Raw genomic sequence first — 23,319 nt, 5'->3', positions numbered from 1 at the left:
CATGACAACCCTGCTGGGGGTGCGTGTAATTGGTTATCAAGATTTTCTTTTTAAAAACAAACAAGTGATTATAATTATTTTTGGATCTCGCCCGGCCTTACGCCACCCTCAACTACCCAGAAAACAACGAATACTTCTTTTAAAATTCCAACTTTATTTTGTCCTTAAATAACTACAATACAAATTTCTGGTCCATTTATTTTTTTTAATCAGGATGAACGTGTCTGACACAGACCTCTCCGAGTCATGGCTATAGGGATTTCATATTGTTTTGTACCTGAGTAGAAGAACTGGATGAAGAGATCACATGGTACAGTAGAAATGCTCATTTTTAGTGGATGGAGTTATGATGCAACTTAACACTTTTTGTGCCAGGAATCAATTATCATCATTAATTCTCAAAACAAATCTGAATCTGATCACTTGAGGGGGAACAGGGGAGCTTAGTTTCACAAGTTCAGACCATTCTGCATGATCTCTCATTATCTCAAGTCGATGAGAAAATAAATTCAGGTCATGATGATGATGATGATACATAAAAAACCCCAAGTCGTCCGTGTCCATGTTTGCAGCTGGTTTCATTTCTTCTTCTTGTCCTGTGTGGTGCTGAACCAGGCATCCAGGAGCTTCTTGCTGAAGTAGATCTGCCAGGCGTGCACCTGCACAGCCACCACTATAAGCAGGTAGAGGACGGAGACGGCGGAAAAGCCGAAGATGAAGCGGTACGCTTTGCCGTGCCGGTACAGCTGCTGCGCCACAGGGAACATCTCCATGGCACCGTAGATGATGGGCGCTATGCAAAACAGCCCAGCGCCGATCATGGACACGGCCAGGTAGCCGCTGGTGTTCTTCGGCAGTGCCATGAAGCTCAGCACGGTGGGAATGATGCTCAGCAGGTACGGGTACTCCCACTGGTACGGGCTGGCCACCAGTTTGTGGGAGAGTAAATTCAGCTGGCTCACCACCACCTGGGCCAAAACTAATGCCCACAGCGCAACGTGAGCCATGTTCAGCTTTCGGATTTCTGATTTCAGTGCCACACTGGTGAGGGACAGAGAAAATTTAGCACAGTCAGCAGAGGACTCCAGACTAGGGCTGCAACTCGCTAACTACAATATATATATTATACATATAATTTTTTTTTTTAAATGGTTTGAGAATTGACCTAAACATTTCAGACTTTTGCAGTCTTTTACCAGTTGCACAAAAACAACTGGTAAATACACAATATCGAGTAACAAACAATATACTCTACACACACACACACCTAATCTGATAGTGTGAGGCCACACGTTCCCGGTGCTGAAAGTCACTTCCATCTGTACCCTCTACTCTCGGTCCGGCCCGCGATGCCATGGCAAAACCCTGAACAACCAAGAAGCATCATGGGAGATTTAGTAAAGGTGAGCAATTTTGACAAAAATATCAGATCATGATACTTGAACCTATATGATATTTTGATTTGCTGAAAACTTGCCACCAATACACTCGAGTTGCATTTAAAAAAATGGACACACTGACTTGATATGTTAATTTATTTTGTAGACGTTAAATAATTTGATACCGAAAAAGTTTCAACACTTGATAATTTTAAAGATAAAAAATCGTATAAATCTAACATCAAATACATAAAAAAAAAAAAACCACATAAATGTTATAATAAAAAATCAACGACGTGATGGTGTGATGAAGTAGTATGTTACCATCCCGAACTTGATTATTTTCCTATAACAGCATGACCCAAAGTGTTTTACTCCTCTTACATTAATGTCAATCAGAAACAAGAACTTAACTTATTAATGACTATTAATAGTTTTAACAGGGAATATCTGACCATTTTAATTAGTCATAATTAACTAACACCTGTGGAACATAAGATGCTAAATGTTTTGTTATATAGAGTTATAAGTACTTCATCCATTTGTATACAAGCTTCTGTATTTAACTGTATTTGTTGTTCTGGGGAACATGAGCTCAAGTCAGTAACTTTAGAATCGACTCTGAATTCGATTCCTTGTGCTGGGAATCAAAGAAGTCGATTCCAAGAGTCGAGTTCACTCTTGCCTCATGTCCATATCTGAATTAAGCGAGATTAAAGTCATCTAACGCTAAATCTCCAAGCTACAATACACCCTGATTATAGCAATCTGGGAGGCACTTTGTTTAACAATACGCATCAGTGCGGATCGACTCCAAAGCTTCGGAATCGACTCTCTATTTCCAGTAACAGGAATCAAAGAATCGACTCTTTTTTTGGACTCGACTCTCAGTCCTACTGCTCTTCCACCTGATTGCCCACAATTTAATCCACAGCTAGCGAACTGAACCCCATCAACATTCTTACTTAGTAATAAATTACTAAAGAAAACTAACTTATTGTTATTTATTGACCTTTAACGTTTAAAAAAAGTTATTTATTAACTAAAAACTGGAGGTTTGTGCTGACGTTTCGTTCAAAACTCAACTCTTATTGCTAGGATATTAGCGAACTAGCCGTTTTTCCGGCATCACGACAAAATGTTAATTTGCACAGTATGTCAGAAATACATGAAAAATAAAATGACAAAAATATAATTTGCTGAGAATAGCAAACAATTAAAAAAAAACAGTTAAGCGAACTTGACTTACTTTGATTGCAACTACCAGGCACTTCCAAGCAAGCTAACACACCGAAGCTGAATCCCAAACAACCTCCATCCACCCTACACAAGCGCACTACACTGAGGATTAAGTGGTAGCTTCTATACGTCCTAACTAGTGCCCTACATATCCACTTGGAAGGCGTTTGGGACTTGACCAATGAGAGAAGACGCGATTCTTCTTCGGTGCCTTTATTCCGTCGAGTTTGTGTTAGCGCCCTCTACTGGCCTGGAGGAAGATTTAAATGCTTTGTGAATGCCACCTAACATTTGTTTTGAAGTTCCTTTTATTTTAAATCCCTAGTAACTAATACATTTATTCATTTCACAAAAATGATTAGATTTAAATTCTTCAAACAGGGTTCATACAGTATAGAAATCCTGGAATTTCAAGGATTTTTTAAGCACCAAAAAGTTACATTTTTATATGATACTGTATGAATAGCAAAAAAATCTTCTAAAATGTATATAAATACAGAGAACATACAAGAAGCAAAGTGAAGTGAGGTGAAGTTTGGAGAAATCACGTGTAATGCAATTAGAAGGCTATGATTAAGCACCTGATGGTGTATATTTTATTACAGGGATGTCAAACCCGATTCTGCCTGGGACATATCATTTTTTTGAGCCTTTGAATGTAGAATAGTGATATTTCTAGGAAAAAGAAGAACTAACAGAAAACTGGTAAACTGTACACACTATTTAGATGACAACTTATTATAAGGGATAAGAGAGATGAAGAGATTGAAGGAGAACTCATACAGGGTAAGATCTCTGCTAAGAACACATCCTTATTTCTCATCTTCCTTGTCTTTGCACTTCATCAGCTTTGCACTTTTATGCTTTTTATTCTTCTTTTTTCTTGTTCGTTATACAGAGATGTTGCTTACACATTTATGTTCAGGAGTTTAACACAGGTTTTCTTGCTGTCTGAGATTTTTGCCATCCGTCCGTCTGTGTGTCTGTCTGTTCTTTATTCAAGTGGATTTGAGGTCAGCTGTCAAATCAGTGGTTGTGATTTGGAAAGCAACGTAACTCCAATGTACTCGTATCAAAAGTTTTACTTTTGGAATTTATGACAATAAAACAATCATAACAAAAACCCCATAAGAGGTGGATATACTGTTCTTACTAAGAGCCAATTCAAGGAGAAAGAACTGTTTCACAAGTTTTGGCTTTTGCCAAATAATCAGTGCTAATTATCTAGCAAAAAAAAATTGTACATAACTCCCCTGTTGGGTGTAAAAAAAAAAAAAATAATAATTTATGTTTTACCTTTTCCTTTATTTATTTATGTACAATGAACAGATCACACGTACATCCATAATTTCCATTAATTAAATTTTATTAAAAAAAAAACAAAACTGACACTATAAACTTCACTGTTCCTCATTCGATTAAATGTTTAGCACCATTCTGAAAATTAGAAAACAGAATTCCTTTTTTTTGTATGTTCCATCATCTTTTCTGCACATTTACAAATTCAAGCTCTCAGTAGTAAAACAAAAAAATGGAAAATAAATTACAGATAAAAGAACCCCCACAGAAATCTTTTCAGCATCTAACTCCGCTAAGATGTAACTTACAAATGTGTAACGGAACGATACTACGTTGATCCTGTAAAAGAAAAAAAAAGGAAAGAAAAGAAAATGACAGGAAATATATATGTACACATATACATATTTCATAATTATCCCCCAGGCTGTAGCAGTAAACAAAACTAACCTTGTTTCTTCAATGTTAAATTCTGATTCACAGATGATCACAGCGAATCTAAAGCTACTGTAACGTGATGTGATAACTGGAAAAGCAAACTATACCATAACGAATATGTTGCATCATACAAAGAGTGAGAGTACAATGAGCTTATGTATAGATTATTGTATCGATTGCATATGGAAGAAAAAAAAACTGAAATACACTATGTATGTAATTAGCCGATATTATCCCTGTATTATAGAAATACTGGCAGGTAATACGTGGAGATGTGTTCTTGTTACTTGAATATTTATTGTATTGATATGTAAATGTAGCCTATATGTAAACTGCATGGTGAAACACAACTCCAAATGGAGTCACTCACCTAAATATGTTCAGATTCAGTTTTAATGGCTTTTTATCTTTATTGCCTCTAGTACTGCTGCTCTACAAATTCACTTCTGCATCTTTTTAGACATTCTTCACTTCCAAAGAACACTGATGAAGTCTATATCACTGAATTCCTGTGCTTTTAATTCACCCTCATCAGTTTTGATAGCAAGTATGTGCATTTTATATTTCCACCACTGACTTGTGAGGGACTTATCCGATACATTACATTGGGTATAATAAATATCCAGAGAATGATGAATGGACATACTGACCAGCATAAAGTCCAGGAGCTTGATCTGATGGTAACTGAACATGAACTGAGTCTCCAGACTTTAGAGGCAGTACTGCACTACCTGATGCTTGATCCAGAAAACCCTTTTTGCACTCATCATATGTGTACATGACTGGCTCATTGTTCTTTTGCAGAGCCACCCATACATTGCCCCCTTTACAGTGGACATGGTATGCAAAATAGTAAATTCCTGGTATACTGCAGGAGAAAATGCCAGTTTGAGGGTTGTAATTCTGGTTGCCATTGTACAAGATCTTGTTGAATACCACGGGTGTGCCAACAGGTGGAAATGGTGTTGTTAGCTGAGCAGTAAAGGCAGGCATCTCAAGAACACTCCTGCCAATAAAATCTCCAGGCTTGAATTTTTTATAGACTCCTTGTTTGGCCCCATCAAGTCCTGGACCCACATCAGGAAGAATTGCACCATTGCCAGACGGAGGCCCAGGTGGACCAGGAGGACCAGGAAGGCCAGGTATTCCAGGTTTACCAGGAAGTCCACCAGGACCCGGTTTCCCCGGTGGACCCATTGGGCCTGGAAAACCAGGCTTTCCTTCACCTGGTGGTCCAGGCTTCCCTGGTGGTCCATATTCTCCCTTTGGTCCAGGAAATCCAGGAGGCCCAATTGGTCCACTTGGCCCCATTAATCCTGGGATTCCTATTGGACCTTGACTACCTTTGTCTCCTGGTAGCCCACCTTCCCCCTTTGGTCCCGGCTTGCCAGGAGCCCCGGGGAGACCAGGTAAACCTTTAGGTCCATTTTCACCCTGAGGGCCTAAAGGTCCAGGTAAGCCTCTTGGTCCTGGTTGTCCACCTTCTCCTGGGAGCCCCGATTTTCCTGGAAGTCCTGGAGGACCGGGTTCACCTGTGGGGCCTACTGGTCCTTTTGGCCCAATTTCACCAACCTCTCCTTTTGGTCCAGGGAAGCCAATGCCACCAGGTGGCCCCATGAGACCTGGTGGACCAGGAAGACCACCTGGTCCAGGTGGGCCAATTATTCCAGGAAATCCACCATGACCTTTCTCACCTTTTGGACCTGGAGCCCCAGGTAAGCCACCATGTCCTTTGTCACCTTTTGGTCCAGGGTATCCAGGTTTACCAATTCCAGGTAAACCTGGACCTCCTGGAAAACCAGGTGGACCTGGCTCTCCCTTTCCACCTGGAAGACCAGGTGGCCCTGGAAAACCATCCAAACCAGGTTTGCCAATACCTGGTGGGCCTGGAGGCCCTGGTTGTCCCTCTTCACCAGGAAGTCCTGCTAACCCTTGCTCTCCAGGGGGACCAGGTTTACCAGGGCCTCCAGGGGCCCCAGGAAGTCCATTTAGACCTGGCTTTCCAAATCCCGGTATTCCTCCAGGACCTGGTACCCCTGGAGGCCCAGGTGGTCCTTTTACCCCTGGTAATCCCGGAAGGCCAAGTCCATAATCACCTTTAGGTCCTGGAAGCCCAGGAATCCCTGGAGAGCCCTTTTGTCCAGGCTCCCCACGAAACCCAGGCTGCCCAGGTAATCCCTGTGCACCTGGTTTTGACACACCAGGTAACCCAGGTGGGCCTGGAAGACCTGGAGGGCCTGGCAATCCTACTGGTCCCACACCACCACTTGGTCCCATGTCACCCTTTGGCCCTGGCAATCCAATTCCTCCAGGTTTTCCTGGCAGTCCTGGCATACCTGGTTTTCCAATCCCAGGGTATCCCTGAGGGCCAGGTGGGCCTGGTTTCCCATGAGGTCCTGGAATCCCCTGACCTGGTGGTCCAGGGGGCCCCTGAGGTCCTCGAGGTCCCATGGGGCCAACCTCACCTGAAGGACCTTTCTGGCCTCTGGGAATATTTTCACCTGAGTGGAGAATGCAATATTATAAGTATATGTGCTATGTATGTAATTTTTGAAAAAGTACAGATGGATATATTCAATTTAGAGCAAGGCACCTCACCTGCAGGACCTTTCTGACCTCTGAGAATATTTTCACCTGATGGGGGAATGCAATATTATGAGTACACATGCTACGTACAGAATTTTTTGAACAATGTATTCAATGTATTCAACGATGTATTCAATGTACGGCAAGGTACCTCACCTGTTGGACCTTTCTGACCTCGGAGAATGTTTTCACCTGAGGAGAGAATGTAACATCATAAAGACTTGTGCTGTGTATCGGAATAATGGGAAAGGTATAAATTAAACAGTGGATCAATATGATATGGCCCAAATTTGTTATATTCCTAGGGTTTTCAACATATTAAACAATTGGTTATAATATGCGTGATATTGAGTGATCTATAATTACTATAGATGGCTGTCTTGGCTTGAAGGCTGAAAGAGAAAGTGTCAGAAAGTGACACAGTGCCAGCTTTCACAGCTTTTTAGAAATGCTATATGTACAGGTCCTAGAAGCCCAATTTGTTCTGTGCAACATGTTACCACTTAATTTTCTTGACGACATATGATTGTTGAGAATGTGAATTACTGTTTGAGTAAACCATGTGCAGGTCACAGTTCCTTGATTATATTTGTTTTGGCAAAAACAGGCAAGTTAATTTAATGAACTTAAGCTTTTCAGTGGCTTCATTGTATCATGAGGTGGCAAGCAATAGCTGAATGACGCAAATGTGGCCAAGACAAAAATGTCTGTAGGCGAAATGTGGGCAGACCTCTTGCTGTGCTGTAGTGTCTAGATCTGGTACAAATTAATTGTGAAACTGAGTGGAAATGTAGTAGTACTTCAAATGTGCACCACCATCCTTAAAATCTCATTTCTATGTACAGTATGTCCTAGCAAAAAATGCTGCAAATTAACTATTTGACATAGATGACAGCAGCATATTAAGCCACTGTATACAAGGATGTGATTTATATTTTTGACTATATTCATACCTTTGCCTAGACTGGGGTTTGCCAAAGGAAAGGGCTGTGGCTGTTCATTTCCATAGTATGGGAGCATGGGCATATCATTTCCATATGGCAGATGAGGCAACTCCTTCCCTAAGTACTGCTGATGGGGTATCCCTTCCTTGCCCATTGGCACGTGAGGTAACTGCGGCAGTGGTTGGTTTTGCTGGGCCAGCTGCTGGTGTCCATAGTATGCCCCTGCTTGGGCATGATGCAGCAGGTAAAGCTGTACCACCAAGGCAAATCCACAGGCAGAGTGGAAGTGCATGGCCACGTCCTGCAGAATGGAAGAAGGGAAAGGAATTGATGCACAGCTCTAGAAATATAGCAATAGCAGATTTGACATTTAGTAGAGCAAAATGTTCTGGTATAAACCCAGGTCAGCTTCCCAAGAGCATTGTTGTAGTCAGAAGGATCATCATAAAATAGCATAGCAAAACACTCTCTCTCTCGCAGATACAATGATGCCAAAACTTTGACAATTTTTGAAAAATATGTCCCTTGTGTGCAATAGGTGGCTTTCAGCTGGTAAACAGCTGATGATACATTCTTCTTTCTGCCAGGGTGGACTGCTTAAACAATCACGCTATAACCTTAATAAAGAGCTGGAAATTATGCGTGTTGTCGCTGTCATTTCTGCAGCACACAATCATTTTGTAAAATAAAGCTTAATCGAATTTGCACAGATGTACTTATGTACTTTTTAAATTGAAAATAATTCGACAGCCATTACAAAAATATGTTGCCGAGACATGGATTAAAAGAATAAAACAAAATAGGTTGTGCTGCTATAGGAAAATAATCAAAGACAGGGTGGTGTGATGAAGCAAAGTTACTGTTATGACCCCAAAGTTGATTATTTTTCCTATAACAGCATGTCCCGATGTATTTTATTACTTTTATATCACAACAGTTTTCCAACATTTTTTAATTTATTAAACGGCAAGTCATACTTTTATCCATTTCTAGTTACAGTTAATGTTGAGGAACATCCATGCAACAAGTTAGCTCCTGTTTTCACTTATGTTATAGCAGCTATACACAGTTGTTCTCTCACCAGACTCTCTTTGTTCTCTCTCTAGAAGGTAGCAAGACAGAAACAAATGCAAATTTCTCATGCTACTGAGAAACCTATAAGCATAAACTCCTCTGTCCTGAAGATGTTGGAAAACTTAAAGTTGCAGCCTTACCTCTGACTGTTGCAAAGTACTGACACTGGAGACTCCTTCCATAAATGTTAAATAAATGCTGTTACTATAGAAACAATAACATATTAGTCACGTCTCCCTCTGAAGCCTGTACATTGTATACTTAATTTAAAACCATCCTTGTATTTTGTGGTACATTGGATTCATTCTCTAAGTCTGGATACAGTGTGATTACTTAAGGGCTTCTTTAAGCTAAAGAGTTTCGAAATAATGTGGATCCAGTCTCTGTTGTAAACAGAGGGCCCTGTAGATGAAGTGTTCCAGAAATCTACAAATTCTTCACAGCTTATATAGGTGGATGAATGTGTGTATGAGCTCTGGAGTTCATCATGTAACACAGGTCTCAACCTCAAATCCCAGAGAACAGCAACACAGCACGGTCCACTTTTCTTTCTGCTCTAACACACATGATTTCATTTGACACTAAACCCAAGCGTGATAGAACGCAGTGTTTTAAGAACAGCTAAAACTGAATGAATAAAGTCTAGAAATAATGTAGCAGTCAGTTGTACCCCAGCTAATGTAAGCACTCTTTATCCTCTGAGAAAACGTCTTGCATTGAGCTTTAGTGGAAACTATGGCTAATCTGGAACACATTTTAACACCTCATTCATAGAAAAACAGAACTTAACTGGACGAGTTCCACATGCAAATGATGAATCGCACAAGCTTAAGTGTTTAAGCCAGCAGTAAGCTCCTGTCCAGTTTTATCCCCCCAATAATTATGAGTGGCACATGTGTTATTGGACAGTGTAAAACATAAAGATAAAATATCATTTATCTTTTTCCTAATTTTTCAAATGTGAGTAAGAATGAAGGTCACTGGATTAAAGCTGATACACACTGCCTAGAGAATAATCAAACAGTTCTCATGTCTTGCGTGTTAGTTAATTGGTTATTATACCAAAGCATTGTTGAATTCTCAAATCTGATTGTTGATTAATACATTATCTTTTCTATAGAAACAGCTCATTCAAAGAAAGATATCCATCAGGTACCTTTTACCTTTTCAGGGTCTTCTAGCACAGATTTTCAGACCCAGTCCCCATGCATCCAGTCTACACCAGGATTATTGCATTGTTTTCCAGCTCCTACAAACCTAAACTTGGTCAACAACCCGTTGAGGGTTCTTCTGTTGTCCCTCTGGGGGAATCTTTAAAGGTTCTATGAACCTTTGAGTGTTATCCATCCAAAAGGATTCAATATAGAACACATTTTGGAAGCTACAAACAATTAATTATCCAATGAACCCTTAAGGAACCTTTGTAGAACCTTTTTTTCCCCCAAGAGTGTATGCTTGATTACTTGGTGGAAATCATAAATCCTCCAACAACACCTTTGTTCTTGGGGGTTGATATTTATATTAAGATTTATATTACATTATTATTAACCACATTTTAACATCAGAGTAGGCTAGTAGGCTTTGTCACTCAAATATACACCAAAAGAGCTTCTTCTATTTTTCCCTCAATAAAACCGCCAATCAACATATGAATCTGCAATGATTGACAGTTGTGCAGGTGTTTTGAAGTCTCTGATATTAACTGACACCCTGGAAGCCAGACCCTCTTCCACCCGACTCAAATTAGAAATGTTTAGGCCAGTGATTTTGTCTCGACTAGGTTTTCCCTTGGAATGCAGAAGCACTGACACGGTGCTCTTGCTTTCTCTCACGGTAAATGGAGAATGTTTTGAGCTGATTAATCTGAAGTAAAATCTAGAAATGTACGTAACATTAGACAAGCATGTAGTTAACATTAGCTAGCAATATTTATTAGGGATGCCATTAAAATCAAATTGGCTTTCAAAAAATATATACATATTTGATTGAAATAGACCTACAATGAAGCATCAAATCTAAAACTTTACCAATAATAAAGTAAATATTTTTGTTCTTCCCAGGGCTACTCATTCCTTTTTAGGGTAGATATAAAGTTATCCTGGAATTAGCTTGCCAGAGCAATAAAAACAATCCTAATCCCATTGGAATCCCAATTTTTGCTAGATAATTCCCACTTTTTATTGGAAAAAAAAAATGAAGCCTTAAGTTAAAAGCTTTTCATGTTTCTCATAACAAGTGTAAATTGTAAGAGAGACTCAGGAAAGTTTCTCGCCATGCCAGCAGAGGTCTCACACTCTGGAGTTTTAGTGGGACCTCTGCCGATCACACACACACACTTCCAGGTCACTTCCTGGTTGTTCCCTATATAAACTGCTCAGGGATATTCTCGAATATGAGAAGTCTTTATATTACCTTGTGTTGTGTGTAAGTGCTGAGCTGTTAGGGATGGTTTTGCACTTTGGACTGTATAAAATTAAGATATTTGGATTGTGGCTGTGTATCTACTTCTTATGAACACTGTTTAACTCTTACCACTTAACTGCCCGATGCTCTGTTTTCAATAAAAGGCTATAATTAGGCAACATTCTAACAAAACTGCACATATGCCAGCTGAATCAATGATATTAATACCCTCAAACTCTCAAAATGCATCTTCATTTCTAACATTGTTATGAAGCACTATGTATACCCTGTACAGCTTTCCCAATGTCATGAATGTACTGTTCTGTCTTGTCTCTTACATGTCATCACACATCACCTCAATAATTTTGACATAAGCCTTCTGTGTGATGGATGACTCCATCACTGCAGTGCTTATGAATGTGTTTTGAAGGCCCTGTGTAGGTGCCTTTAAATAAAATAACACCATAATTATCTATCACTTGAATCAAAGGCAGACTTTATGACTGCTAAGTTGGATTAAGCCTCTACAAATATGTACATAGGTTATGTAGGCGTTATGCAGCCCCATGACCTGAAATTGTACATAATTTTTCTGATTAATGGAAACATGTGTAATTATGCATGTGGAAATGCCAAAGGGTGCTTGAAGTTTAAAGGGTTAATACACCCATGTTTGCCTAACTTTCTGCACTAATAAATGCATAAAATCCTAACAGGTACTTCATATTTTTCCTCCAGCACTTTATGAGTCTGGATTTGAGCTCTCTGTCTCTGTTTCCTAATCACTCATGTTAGCAGAAACAACAAACCGACATCATGCAAAAAGCGAAAAAACCCAAGGACCGTTAAACCACAGAGCGGCCCGGAATGAGGAATCTCGACTTGCACGTCGGAACGGCGGACGACTGCCAAGACATTTGATTTATGAAAGCCATACGTGTGATCTGATTTCTTCCTTTAATACGTCGGGGAAGATGGACGAGGTGTTTTGGGGTTTAGACAGCACACTAATTGCTTGTGCCTGGCATGTTTGCTAAGATGAATATGAGGAAATGAAGAACATGCTATGTGGCTTTGAGATCGCCACTTTAACCGGTTCGTAACACAGGTACCCGAGTCCACATTTATGATATCTGGTCAATGGCAGGAGTGGCACTGAGGATCTGAGGAAGTCCAAAAATTCCTAACCAAGACTTCGACAAGCCTTTAACAGAATTTAAGACGGTCCATACAGCTGTGAATCTTCCTCTGTTCTTGTAATGATTTGGAAAGCAATGATAGAAAACATGTGGACAGAAGTTTCCATACTAATACGCAGAGAATTAGCATAGTGAATGAGCAGGAATGTTTTCCAGTAGCGTGTATACTACAAAAACCCTCTTTTTTATGTGGCTTCGGATTTGACTGCAGTTCAATTCCATGATTTCTTGAACTGCATCACCACGTTCAAGATTTTACTGTCAGTTAGCAATGAACTTTAGCTTGAAAACTAAATTCGGGCCAAAAAAGTTTAGAGGAAATATATTTAGACTGAGGAATCACTTTGGCACAGCAAAAGCAATGATCTGGCATGTGCACATCTAAGAGAATTGTGTACTGTATTGATGTGTCATTTGCGAATGAGTCGACTCTTTGAATCGATTCTTTTTAAATTAATGTTGAGAGTTGACTCACGTATATGAGCAATTTCTCCCTTTTTTGTAATGAGCAGCACTGCACCTGCAATTTAATTTAATCTAAAGCCTTCCATGGAAACCTCATTTCAATATCTGAGCTGTTTGTCAGAGTATTTGACTCTCAGCTGTGTGAATGATGCAGATCCGTATCTGTAAAAATAGAAATAGAAATAGAGAATAGAAATGCTAAGCTATTTGGTTTATTTAAAAGGTTTAATAAGATTTCATGGGAAAAAATGCCAAACAAAGAACAATACTGGTCAAACTATTTCAAACTTTCTCCGGTTTAGAAAAAAAAAAAGTGGTAATGAGTCATTTATGAATCAATATTTAAGAGTTAGCTAAGCCAAATGATCCATATCATCACTAGCCTGAAAGTTAACACGTTCAACATATTGAAGATATTTTGTTTTCAAAAGATGTCAATATTTCTAAATTTCAAACACATTAATACTTATTTTATTATTCGTTTTTGAAACATAATTTGATAGTAACAAATTCAACTACAAAATCTTTTAGAGCACAATGTCATGTTATCCTTAATAACTAGTTATTTTACATTGGGACATTAGCTTATTTATGTTGACGAGCCTATGTATCTATAGGTAGATAGTTTGCTAGCTTGCAAATATTAACTAGCTAGCTAATAGGATGTATATTTATTTTTAAAAAATTAAAACAAATTAGCTAAACTAACGAAAGTTAAGATACGTTAAAAATGTTGTGATTGACAAATTTGGTGCGAACAATCAAACCACGGTTTGTCTTCATAGCTAGCTATTTTAAGTTGTAATGTTAAGCTTATGTTCTACTACCTCGCTAATTATCTGTTCAGAGCAGCGCTACCAAACTGTCGAATGGTGTGGGGAAAATTATTTTTAAAAAAAGAAAGAAAAAGCTTTCTAACTGTATCAGACAGTTAGCACTAAAATCCTGTTTTGTACCATTATCAAAGTTTATACTGCTAAAAACTCTATAAACCTTGTGACACGTGGAAATTTATTAATATAGCATAAGAAAAATTAGTAAAATTGATGCATGTGAGGAATTTTTAAGTTATGCTTGTACAGAATTTGGGTATAAAATTGTAGCGGTCATTTCAAAGTGGTCTGGAAAGTTACTTCCTTTCTTGTTAGTAAATTATTCATATTATAGACACAGTGAAATAACAGATGGTGGTCTGAATGTAGCTCAATAGCTCAGCACAGCAGTATTGTGTGTGTGTGTGTGTGTGTGTGTGTGGAATTAAGTAAAATGGTCCTAATCCATATAATCACATGCACACTCTTAAATTGAATCACACATCCTCCACCACGTCAGCTTTAAAAAAAAAAAAAAAAAAAAAAAAAAAAGGATTAGCTGGAAAATATGAAGCAAACGCCAGAACGTCTCACATCACTCATGAATATTCATAAAATTCACAAAATCTTTCACACCGACTCAGCTGCAGATATTAAAAACAATTCAGCTGTATTAAGTAAGGAATAAAACACTCATTCGTGAATGATTCACTAAGGTAAGTCGTTAAGGTGAACGAATCAGTATCGGTCACTGAATCATTCCTGTTGTTCAATCTCTGTGGACGGGTGAGATCGAAACGTTGAAGCCGAAGCACTACATTTCCGTACTGTTACAGGAAATGAATCAGAGTGGTGTCATGAAGCGGAGTTATGGTTTACACACCAAAGTTCCTGTAACTTCACATCCCCAAGTATTGTATTCCTCTAAATCCTCTTATACTTAAATAATGCAGGAAAACTTCAAGTTACAGCTGTTACAAAGCACTGACACTGGAGTCTCCTTCCATAAATGTTAAATAAACATCTCCTTACTGAAAGCATCACCATCTCAACAATTTTATGCTTTACTTTATTAAATAACAGCATGTTTTTTTAAAAAAATAAAATTCTGTATAATTTCTAGTATTTGGTAGAGATTTAAAAAAAAAACAGACAAAAGTCATTGGCATGTTTTCTTAATAAGCTTTATAAACTTAAAAATATATATTTTTGTTTTATAATATACAATGCTGTGTTAGTAAGAAATCATTAAAAGGTAAATTACACTAAAATATACATAACATCACATGGAATGGGAGTTAGCACATCATAAAAACAGTGAGTATACACTAAAAGTCACTAAAATTGTGAATTTAGCACATTTAAATGCTTTTTATAAATTCTTAAATGTTTTTTTTAATATTTCGTGATGAGTCAGATAGCTCCAGAGTCTGCTCTTATTTTCAATAACTGGTTGCTCATGATTAAACTGTTTTAGAAGAGTATTTATATTACTTTTTTATTGTGCTAGATAAAAAGGCAATTAATTGTTTTTATTAAAATATAATACAATTCAGTAACAGGCCAAGTGAGAATTTCTAAGCCAAGTGCCTGTTTATAACATTATAAGAACCCTATAATACTCATGTCATATCATATTCATGGCTCCTTCATTAATATATTTATCTGAATTGAAATCAGCCAATCGTGTAAAGGTCTTATTTACTGTGAGCCAGAGATGGAGCTCAGTAGCCAAGACACAAATCCAAAAAAGAAGAGAGGAGCTTTTGTTACTTTGTGTTCTCGGGGTTTGACAGCAAATCCGCTCGAGCTAGCCAGAGGAAAACATGCGCAGCAATTTCACCCATAATTATCTGTGATATGATCTGCCCTGTAGCCTAATCCTCAAATAAAACCTCTCTTTTACGTCGAATTTCCATGATTAGATTTTTTTTAAAACACACATTATCAGCCTTATAATTACGAGCGAGGTTCGAATCAGTGGGTTACATGAACGCAGGAGCTTTTGTTTCCTGGAACTAGTTTACTGATTACTGAAGGCAACACAACAGCTAGGAAGTTTGTTAAAACTTTTATTGAGCTCTGGTCCACTGGAAAGGATTATGAGACTTCCAGAGCTGCGTTCTGATTGGCATGTAATATCATAGGCATGTAAATAAATCGACTTGATGACCTTTGATGGCATATTAATTCCTTTTTTTGTCAAATTGCTGCTTGTCATTGCACATGAATAAAAAAAAATCAAAATATAACTACATTCATGATCTCATAAAGCTCATAACTCATTATAAAATGACACACGGTTGTCTTTATTGGATAGTGGGCGTGTCCCAAATTACACACCTTATTCAGCATATTGCCTACATATACATCATCACAAACATTCCACCACTAAGGTGAATCACTACAGTGAATGAATCACTGAATCGTTCCTGTTGTGGACGGATAAAATCAAAATATTGAAGCTGATGCACTACATTTCCATATCCATAGCTGATTATCAAACACTGATAGTTTCGGTCCTAAAATCTGATTGGCTGAGCCGTGCTCGAAGCCATAAAATTCTCGATAGATGCATACTCATAACCACTGAGCCATTGTTCTGGCCACAGTGTACACCAATCTTTGTCTGTTTTGAGGTTTAGCAACCAAAGCTTAATGTTAACCAACTACATACAACTACAGCACTACATAATGCTAAAATAGTAAAAAGTATGTTTTTTTCTTGGAAATGTAATTATGTATCAGTATTTAATTATATGCATACAAATATAAATATCCAACAAATAATACTTAATAATACTAAATAAATACTTAATAATACTTAAGTATGATAAACTTTTGTAGTTATAGGAGTTGTAGTGCTCCTTGATTCAGTGAATCATTTTGGTCATCACTGTGATTCACTCCTCCTTCATTCATGTTTGAATCAGCGAATCTTTCAGTTATGAATTTTTTTAACATTATATAGTGAATCTGTGCCTCAAATTTAATAAATCCTTTCAACTGAAAAAATTGCTCTACAGATCTGAATGAATCATTTATGAGAATAGTTTCAAATGACTCGAGTCATTTAAATCAGTTCAGTGACTCATTTGAATTATTATGAGATTATACTTAACGCTTTTCAGCAAAAGACAGAACTGAGGAAAAACAACACACACACACACACACACACACACACACACACACGCGCGCGCGCGCACACAAGCACACTTTCCTACAGAGGTCAGTAGAGTGCAAAGCCAGGCTACAGTGTTTGTGTGTGTGTGGGTGTGTGTGTGTGTGTGTGTCTGTATCAAATTCAAACATACTTGAAATCAAATTCTCCATAATAGAGAAGGCTGTGGCTAGAAACTCAACTTCTTTACACACACACACACACAAATATGAACACAGACATACTGGAAAACAAGCAACCACACAGAAGCACAAACAATCATGAATAAAATTTAATTGAAACCATAATGACAAACCTGGAAAACATGGAAACACACACACACACACACACACACTTTCTGCTCCAAAGCTCTCAAAATCCCGTTATGTCAGGCAGACTGATCCACAAAAAACCACATCACTGGGTATATTGAGAATTTGTGTGTGTATGTGTGTGTGTGTGTGTGTGTGTGTGTGTGTGTGTTCTTGAGAGAGAGGGTGAGAGAGAGTACTTGTGATGACCATCTTAACTCCATAAACTCAACTTCTGTACCCACACACACACACACATACACACACACACACACGTACACACACGCTTCCTTTTCCAAAACCCACAATCTGCAGCAAGCGCACAGAAACACTCTAAACGTCATTCTGTGCGTGTGCGCATATTTAAATCTTTGTTTTTTTGGGGTTTTGTGCGTGTGTGTGTGTGTGTGTGTGTGTGTGTGTGTTAATCCTGACAGTGCAGGAATGTAGAATCAGCTGACGGAACTGACAGTGAGCCAACGACACAAACTGGAGCTGTAAAACACATTCTCTCTCTCTCTCTCTCTCTCTCTCTCTCGCTTTATCTGACTCTCTCTGTCTACGTATCTGTCTGTCTGTCTATCTATTTCTCTCACTCTTGCTTTCTCACTCTAAATCTAATTGTCTGTCTCTTTGTCTATCTGTCTCTCTCCTGCTTTCTCTCTCTGTCTATATCTATCTGTCTCTCTTTCTTTCTGCCTGGCTGTCTATCTCTATCTCTCTGTCTACCTTTCTCTTTCTATCCGTCTCTCTCTGTCACTCTATCTATCTGTCTACCTCTTCCTGTCTCTCTATCTATTTTTCTCTCTGGCTTTCTTGCTCTATACCCAATTGTTTTTCTCTTTCTGTCCCTCTCTACATATCTACCTGCCTTTTTCTTTCTTACTTTCTGTCTGTCTCTCTTTCTCTCTCTTTGTTTCTGTCTATCATTCTATCTATCTATCTATCTATCTATCTCTCTCTCTCTCTCACACACACACACACACACACACACACACACACACACACACATTAGCTAGTTACATTTCTTGTCAATGTTATTTCACATTATAACAATTATTTTGTACCACAGCACTGTTGAGTTCTCGATTTTGATTGGTCAGGAATCGTTGTTTCAGTAATGCACTCGTTCTAATACTTTAACGTTTCCATAGTAACACTGAAATGTATGGCAGACACTCCACATAAACATAAAAAAAATTGCATTGATAATATGGTGAAGTTTTACGTAATGATGCATTTATTAAACATTTAAGGAAGGAGTCTCCAGTGTCAGGGCTTTGTAACAGTCAGGTAACAGGTAAAACTAAGTTTTCTGCTTCCTCACACCACCTTCTCATGGATTTATAGAACTTTATAGAACACAGAATTGAACAGAGAATTGATTCTTTATGGGAACAGTTTATTCAGATATAATTCAATTTCATGTATTAAAAAAGGGTTTGTTTCCGGGAATATTCTTAAATAATACGTCTTAGGTGAGGGTTTTTAATAGAGTTCAATTTCTTCACCAGCCAGAGAATAAACAAGGACGAGCCCATATTTCCAAACATAATAATAATCAAGGACAGCTCGCTAAAATTCCGAACACATGCAAAGCCGAACGTTTTACAGGTGTTTCCTCTGGAAAATGGCTAAATGGAGCAAAGAAGGAGAGCGTGCTGGCTTAGCTGTACCTGCTTTACAGGATACTGACGCATTTCATGTTTCAGAAATAAATACCCCAGATATTTCAGCTATTCGTCACAAATCATTCTGGGGCAAACATTACTTGACTGGACAAACACATGGTGACAGATTTATTGGGTATGGAACCCGACGGAACGTCGGCCGTGTGGTCGAGTAAGCACATGCTTTTCACCCCTACGGTCTGTGTTTGGTCCCATACGAACGACTATAACTGCCAACTGCCATAAATAAAATACAAGAGAGAGAGAGAGAGAGAGAGAGAGAGAGAGAGAGAACAGGTTAGAGGTAAAGACGGGGTAAAAAATATTTTTCTTCTTATAATTATTATTACTGCTATTAGCATTGATGTGTGGGTTATATTTTTTTTAAAAAGTGCCACGTTTGTAAGCCTCAGTGATGTTATTAATACAGTCATGCTAATAAAGCTAATCTAGATTTCATTAAATAGTGAGAAAAAAAATGAATTTACATATTTTGCACCTTTACTTCTGCTTAAGATACAGAATTAGAGCATAAAGGAATAATTTGGTGAAACATTTCATGTAGAATCCAATTTTCTTCTTATCCTAAATCTAAGACACGTTTGCTATCTTCCACAAAGCTAAGGTAGCTAACGAGTGATGGTAGTCTGTCAGCCAAAATGTCTTCCATAAATCTTTCTACACTGACTTTTAATGACAAAGTAAAGCTTTGTAATCTCACCTTAAAATAAACAATGTTGTAATATTAGCTAGCTAGCTTCTTTCATGGATCTTTCAAAAAGTTAGCTCATTTTATTTGAAGACAAGTTTCTAATGTTAGCTAACTCGGGGACTTTATCATTAGCTAACTAGCATAGATTGGGAACGTTTTCTAATACTAGCTAGCTTCTGTTTAGGGATACTAGAGAGCTAAATTTAAGGATTATCTGCAAACTGTAAGGATTAACCCTAACATGAGCTAGTTTAGGGATTTTCAATGGGAATCTTTCTTTTGTCGTTTGTAAGCTAGCTTTTACTTAAGGATTTTCTCTAACATTAGCTAATTAGTTTTGTTTGGGAATATTTTTCTAATATCAGCTACCTAGCTTCATTCATGGATCTTTCATAATACTAGCTAATTTTATTTGAGGACATTTTTGTAATAGTAGCTAGCTTGGGGATTTTCTCTATCATTAGCTATCTTTCTTAGATAATTCTAAAAATTAACTGACTAATGTTAGGGGGGGGAAAAGTTCCTCAAATTACAAAAGATCCATGAATAATTTTAAGGGTTATCTCTAATATTAGCTGGTTATCTTTTGTAATTCAAGGATCTTGTTTCTAACATTAGCTGGTTTAGGGATTTTTATTCCATCATTAGCTAGCTAGTTTTGTTATTATCTGGATATTATCTAACCTAAGCTAGCTTTTGTTTAGGGATTTTCTCTATGATTAGCTAGAGCATTGTTTGGAAACATTTTCTAATGTTAACTAGCTATTGTTTAAGGATTATCCCTTATTGTTTATGAATCTTTCTTTGTCAGTGAGTTTGGTTTGAAGCCTTTTTTTCCCCCCATTAGCAAACTTTAGCAAGTTTGGGGATTAAATCACCTAGATAGTTTTGTTTGTGGATATAATCTAAGGTTAGCAAAGCTTTGTTTAGGGATTTTCTGTAACTTTAGATAGCTAGATTTGTTTAGCATTCTCTTATTCTCCAATATTATCAAGCTAGATTTCTTTATGGAGAAGATTTATTACTAGACTGCTAGATAATGTGATGCTAGCTTGTGAAGGAATGTTGGTGATCCTCTGCTAGTTTAAGATAATTTTTTAATTTTCAAATTATTCCTTTAGGGATTGTAAAACGCAGGTCTGTTTCCAGCACTGAAATAGCCTAACCAACACGTTTAAAACATTTTAAATGAAGCCAGAGAAGAACTACTTGCTACTTGCAGACAAATATAATTTACAGGAATTAGGCTACCAGCAGGTTTCATTTACATAAAAAATACAGCTTTATCAAAAACACGTGTTGTTAATGAGTCACGTAGTCCCACTGGCTGTACGCAAAAACTGAGCAGTACTCCAATCCCTGCCAGGGCCACCTCTGAACTCGGATTTTGCACATTTTATCTATTGGGTGGGCTTATTTTCATTTCCACTGGTTCTCTAACAGGTGGACTGAACCATCATCACACCTGCAGAGGGGGTTATGCTGAACTTATACCCTGTATGATTTCCAATCATCATCCTGCTTTAAAAGTTCTAGCATACTGAGCCAAACCTAGCATTTCCTTTCTCCAGTATTCAGCCATACTGGCTGATTTTTTTAAAAATTGTGTTACATTGCTAATTTGATTGGTGCAGCTAGTATGGATGCATCAGCCACATTTCTGCACTTTCAATACAATACTGATATCAAAGCTCTGAGTGTAAGTCGATACCTGATGCAGATCAGCTTAGAATTTTGAAATAATGGAAGTGTTTTGACCTTTCATAAAGAGAAGAAAATGAGAAATCAGTCATGGCATGTATTAAAAAATATACAAACGAATCAGACTGGAAAATATGTCAAATCTGACACCGGACCAATGAGCCAACATTGGCCTGATTCTCAATTTTGGATTTGAGCGTCCTGAGAAGCTATAATCACCTTGGTTATGAAACACAGCAATCCAAAACGGATCTAACAGGCAAAGCATTCCGAGCATCTCTGGCTTCCCATGGCTGTGTCCGTGTTACACAACCATTCCCGAGGAGCCAGATAATCCGAACCACGGCCGGCTGAATCACAAACAGGAAGACTTCACTTCACTCATGTTTTCAGTTTATACATGCATCAGGTTCTACTTACCTCTCTCCCTCTCTTGCTGTCCCTCACTCTTTCTTTCACTCTCTCTCACTCTTTCTTTTTGCTCTCAGTGAAGTGGAGCTGCAGCAGAAGGATGCACAAACCAAACTGTGGTTATAAACCGCACGCAGCATGCTGGAGACTTTTATGGGCAGGTGGGAGGGATCTGGCCCATTCACAGAGAAGGAGGAGAGAGAGACAGACAGAGAGAGAGAGCGAGAAACCAAGTAAATATGGAAAAGAGAGAAAGAGTGCAAGAATAAGGGAAAGAAAGAAAGACCCTGTGAATATGAAAAAGGGAGAAAGACAGACTGAGTGAGAGACTCAGATTTAAGTGTTTACTTGAAAGCTAAGTCTAATTGCATTAGTACCATGTTGTAGTAAGTCAGCATGACTGGAAAATTTGTCATATAGACTTGTTTCTTCTCATCCATGAAAGCGCCTTGAGAAGAATAAATAATGTGTAAAATTGTATTTATAATAATAATACCTGTCTGCAGTACAGAGCTGCCGTGAACACTTAGCAGAGGAAAAGGAGGATCTGTCTGGGATCTGGGTCCAGCAGCTGCTTCCCATTTGCAGTCGGTATCGAAAATATGAAAATGTTTTTGTTTGTGTTGTAATGTTGCCACCTGCCATGTTGCTCTCAGCACTGGACCTGTTCATGGGAATAAAACATTACAGGCCTGAAGCATCTCAGTTTCCAGCTCCCACCATGAAGCTCCACAGCATCCCTGCTTGTTCATCTGATAAAACCATATCTATGTAAACGATGAATCATTTACTTTTCTGCCAAGAGCAGTTATGCCTACTCAGCTTCTCCTGACATCAACTCAGCACCTACCAACTGTACCATAACACTTTCTGACCTTATCTTTGACACCTCCCTTCCCTATTTCAATGCATTCCTACCATTATACATCTGGCAGATGCTTTCTATCAAAAACAAGCTTCTACACATATGTCTTGCCCAACGTTATTGGTATTTGAAGATAAAGACTTATGGTCAATACCTCACAACTTTAACCTTGACACTTTCTGAAATGACACTCTAATACTTCCCCATCCTATGCCCTATACATTACACCTCCACCCTAACACCTTCAAACCCTTTTCTCATTATCTCCTTAAGTTACACCTCCCAGTCCTGCCTCAACACCTGCTATCATTCTATACACCTCCCAGTCCTGCCTCAACACCTGCTATCATTCTGTACACCTCCCAGTCCTGCCTCAACACCTGCCCTCATTCTCTACATCTCCCAGTCCTGCCTCAACACCTGCTATCATTCTCTACACCTCCCCATCCTGCCTCAACACCTGCTATCATTCTCTACACCTCCCCATCCTGCCTCAACACCTGCTATCATTCTATACACCTCCCAGTCCTGCCTCAACACCTGCTATCATTCTCTACACCTCCCCATCCTGCCTCAACACCTGCTATCATTCTATACACCTCCCCATCCTGCCTCAACACCTGCTATCATTCTCTATACTTCCCAATCCTGCCT

At 38.3% G+C, this 23,319-nt stretch overlaps 2 protein-coding genes across 2 annotated transcripts; both read right to left on the bottom strand.

Annotated features, from left to right (window-relative positions):
• Positions 1–430: 430 nt before the first annotated feature.
• Positions 431–2,766, bottom strand: jagn1b (jagunal homolog 1b). The gene is made up of 3 exons (XM_026947973.3): positions 2,629–2,766; positions 1,268–1,365; positions 431–1,041 (listed from the first exon to the last, which is right to left on the bottom strand). The coding sequence occupies exons 2-3, from the start codon at positions 1,354–1,356 to the stop codon at positions 579–581; spliced, it is 552 nt and encodes a 183-aa protein (XP_026803774.1). The 5' UTR covers positions 1,357–1,365; positions 2,629–2,766; the 3' UTR covers positions 431–578.
• A 1,200-nt stretch (positions 2,767–3,966) lies between these two features.
• col8a1b (collagen, type VIII, alpha 1b) lies at positions 3,967–21,955 on the bottom strand. Its single transcript, XM_026948056.3, has 5 exons — positions 21,810–21,955; positions 7,892–8,183; positions 7,095–7,130; positions 6,951–6,986; positions 3,967–6,853 (listed from the first exon to the last, which is right to left on the bottom strand). Exons 2-5 carry the CDS (start codon positions 8,172–8,174, stop codon positions 4,953–4,955), a joined length of 2,256 nt encoding a protein of 751 aa, XP_026803857.1. The 5' UTR covers positions 8,175–8,183; positions 21,810–21,955; the 3' UTR covers positions 3,967–4,952.
• Positions 21,956–23,319: the final 1,364 nt, after the last annotated feature.

The sequence above is a fragment of the Pangasianodon hypophthalmus genome, chromosome 25 (genome assembly GCF_027358585.1).
Source record: "Pangasianodon hypophthalmus isolate fPanHyp1 chromosome 25, fPanHyp1.pri, whole genome shotgun sequence".
Lineage (NCBI taxonomy): Eukaryota > Metazoa > Chordata > Actinopteri > Siluriformes > Pangasiidae > Pangasianodon > Pangasianodon hypophthalmus.
Note: the sequence above shows the minus strand (reverse complement) of the source record. Positions and strands in the feature narration are given on the sequence as shown.

What these genes read in the sequence shown, in the direction of transcription:
- jagn1b (XM_026947973.3), bottom strand. Translation starts at nt 1,356, where the DNA reads ATGGCATCGCGGGCCGGACCGAGAGTAGAGGGTACAGATGGAAGTGAC. An exon ending in GCCTCACACTATCAGATTAG is followed by an intron (nt 1,042 to 1,267) that starts GTGTGTGTGTGT and finishes GTCCCTCACCAG; the next exon opens with TGTGGCACTGAAATCAGAAA.
- col8a1b (XM_026948056.3), bottom strand. Translation starts at nt 8,174, where the DNA reads ATGCACTTCCACTCTGCCTGTGGATTTGCCTTGGTGGTACAGCTTTAC. An exon ending in AAACCCCAGTCTAGGCAAAG is followed by an intron (nt 7,131 to 7,891) that starts GTATGAATATAG and finishes TTCTCTCCTCAG; the next exon opens with GTGAAAACATTCTCCGAGGT. An exon ending in AGGTCAGAAAGGTCCAACAG is followed by an intron (nt 6,987 to 7,094) that starts GTGAGGTACCTT and finishes TTCCCCCATCAG; the next exon opens with GTGAAAATATTCTCAGAGGT.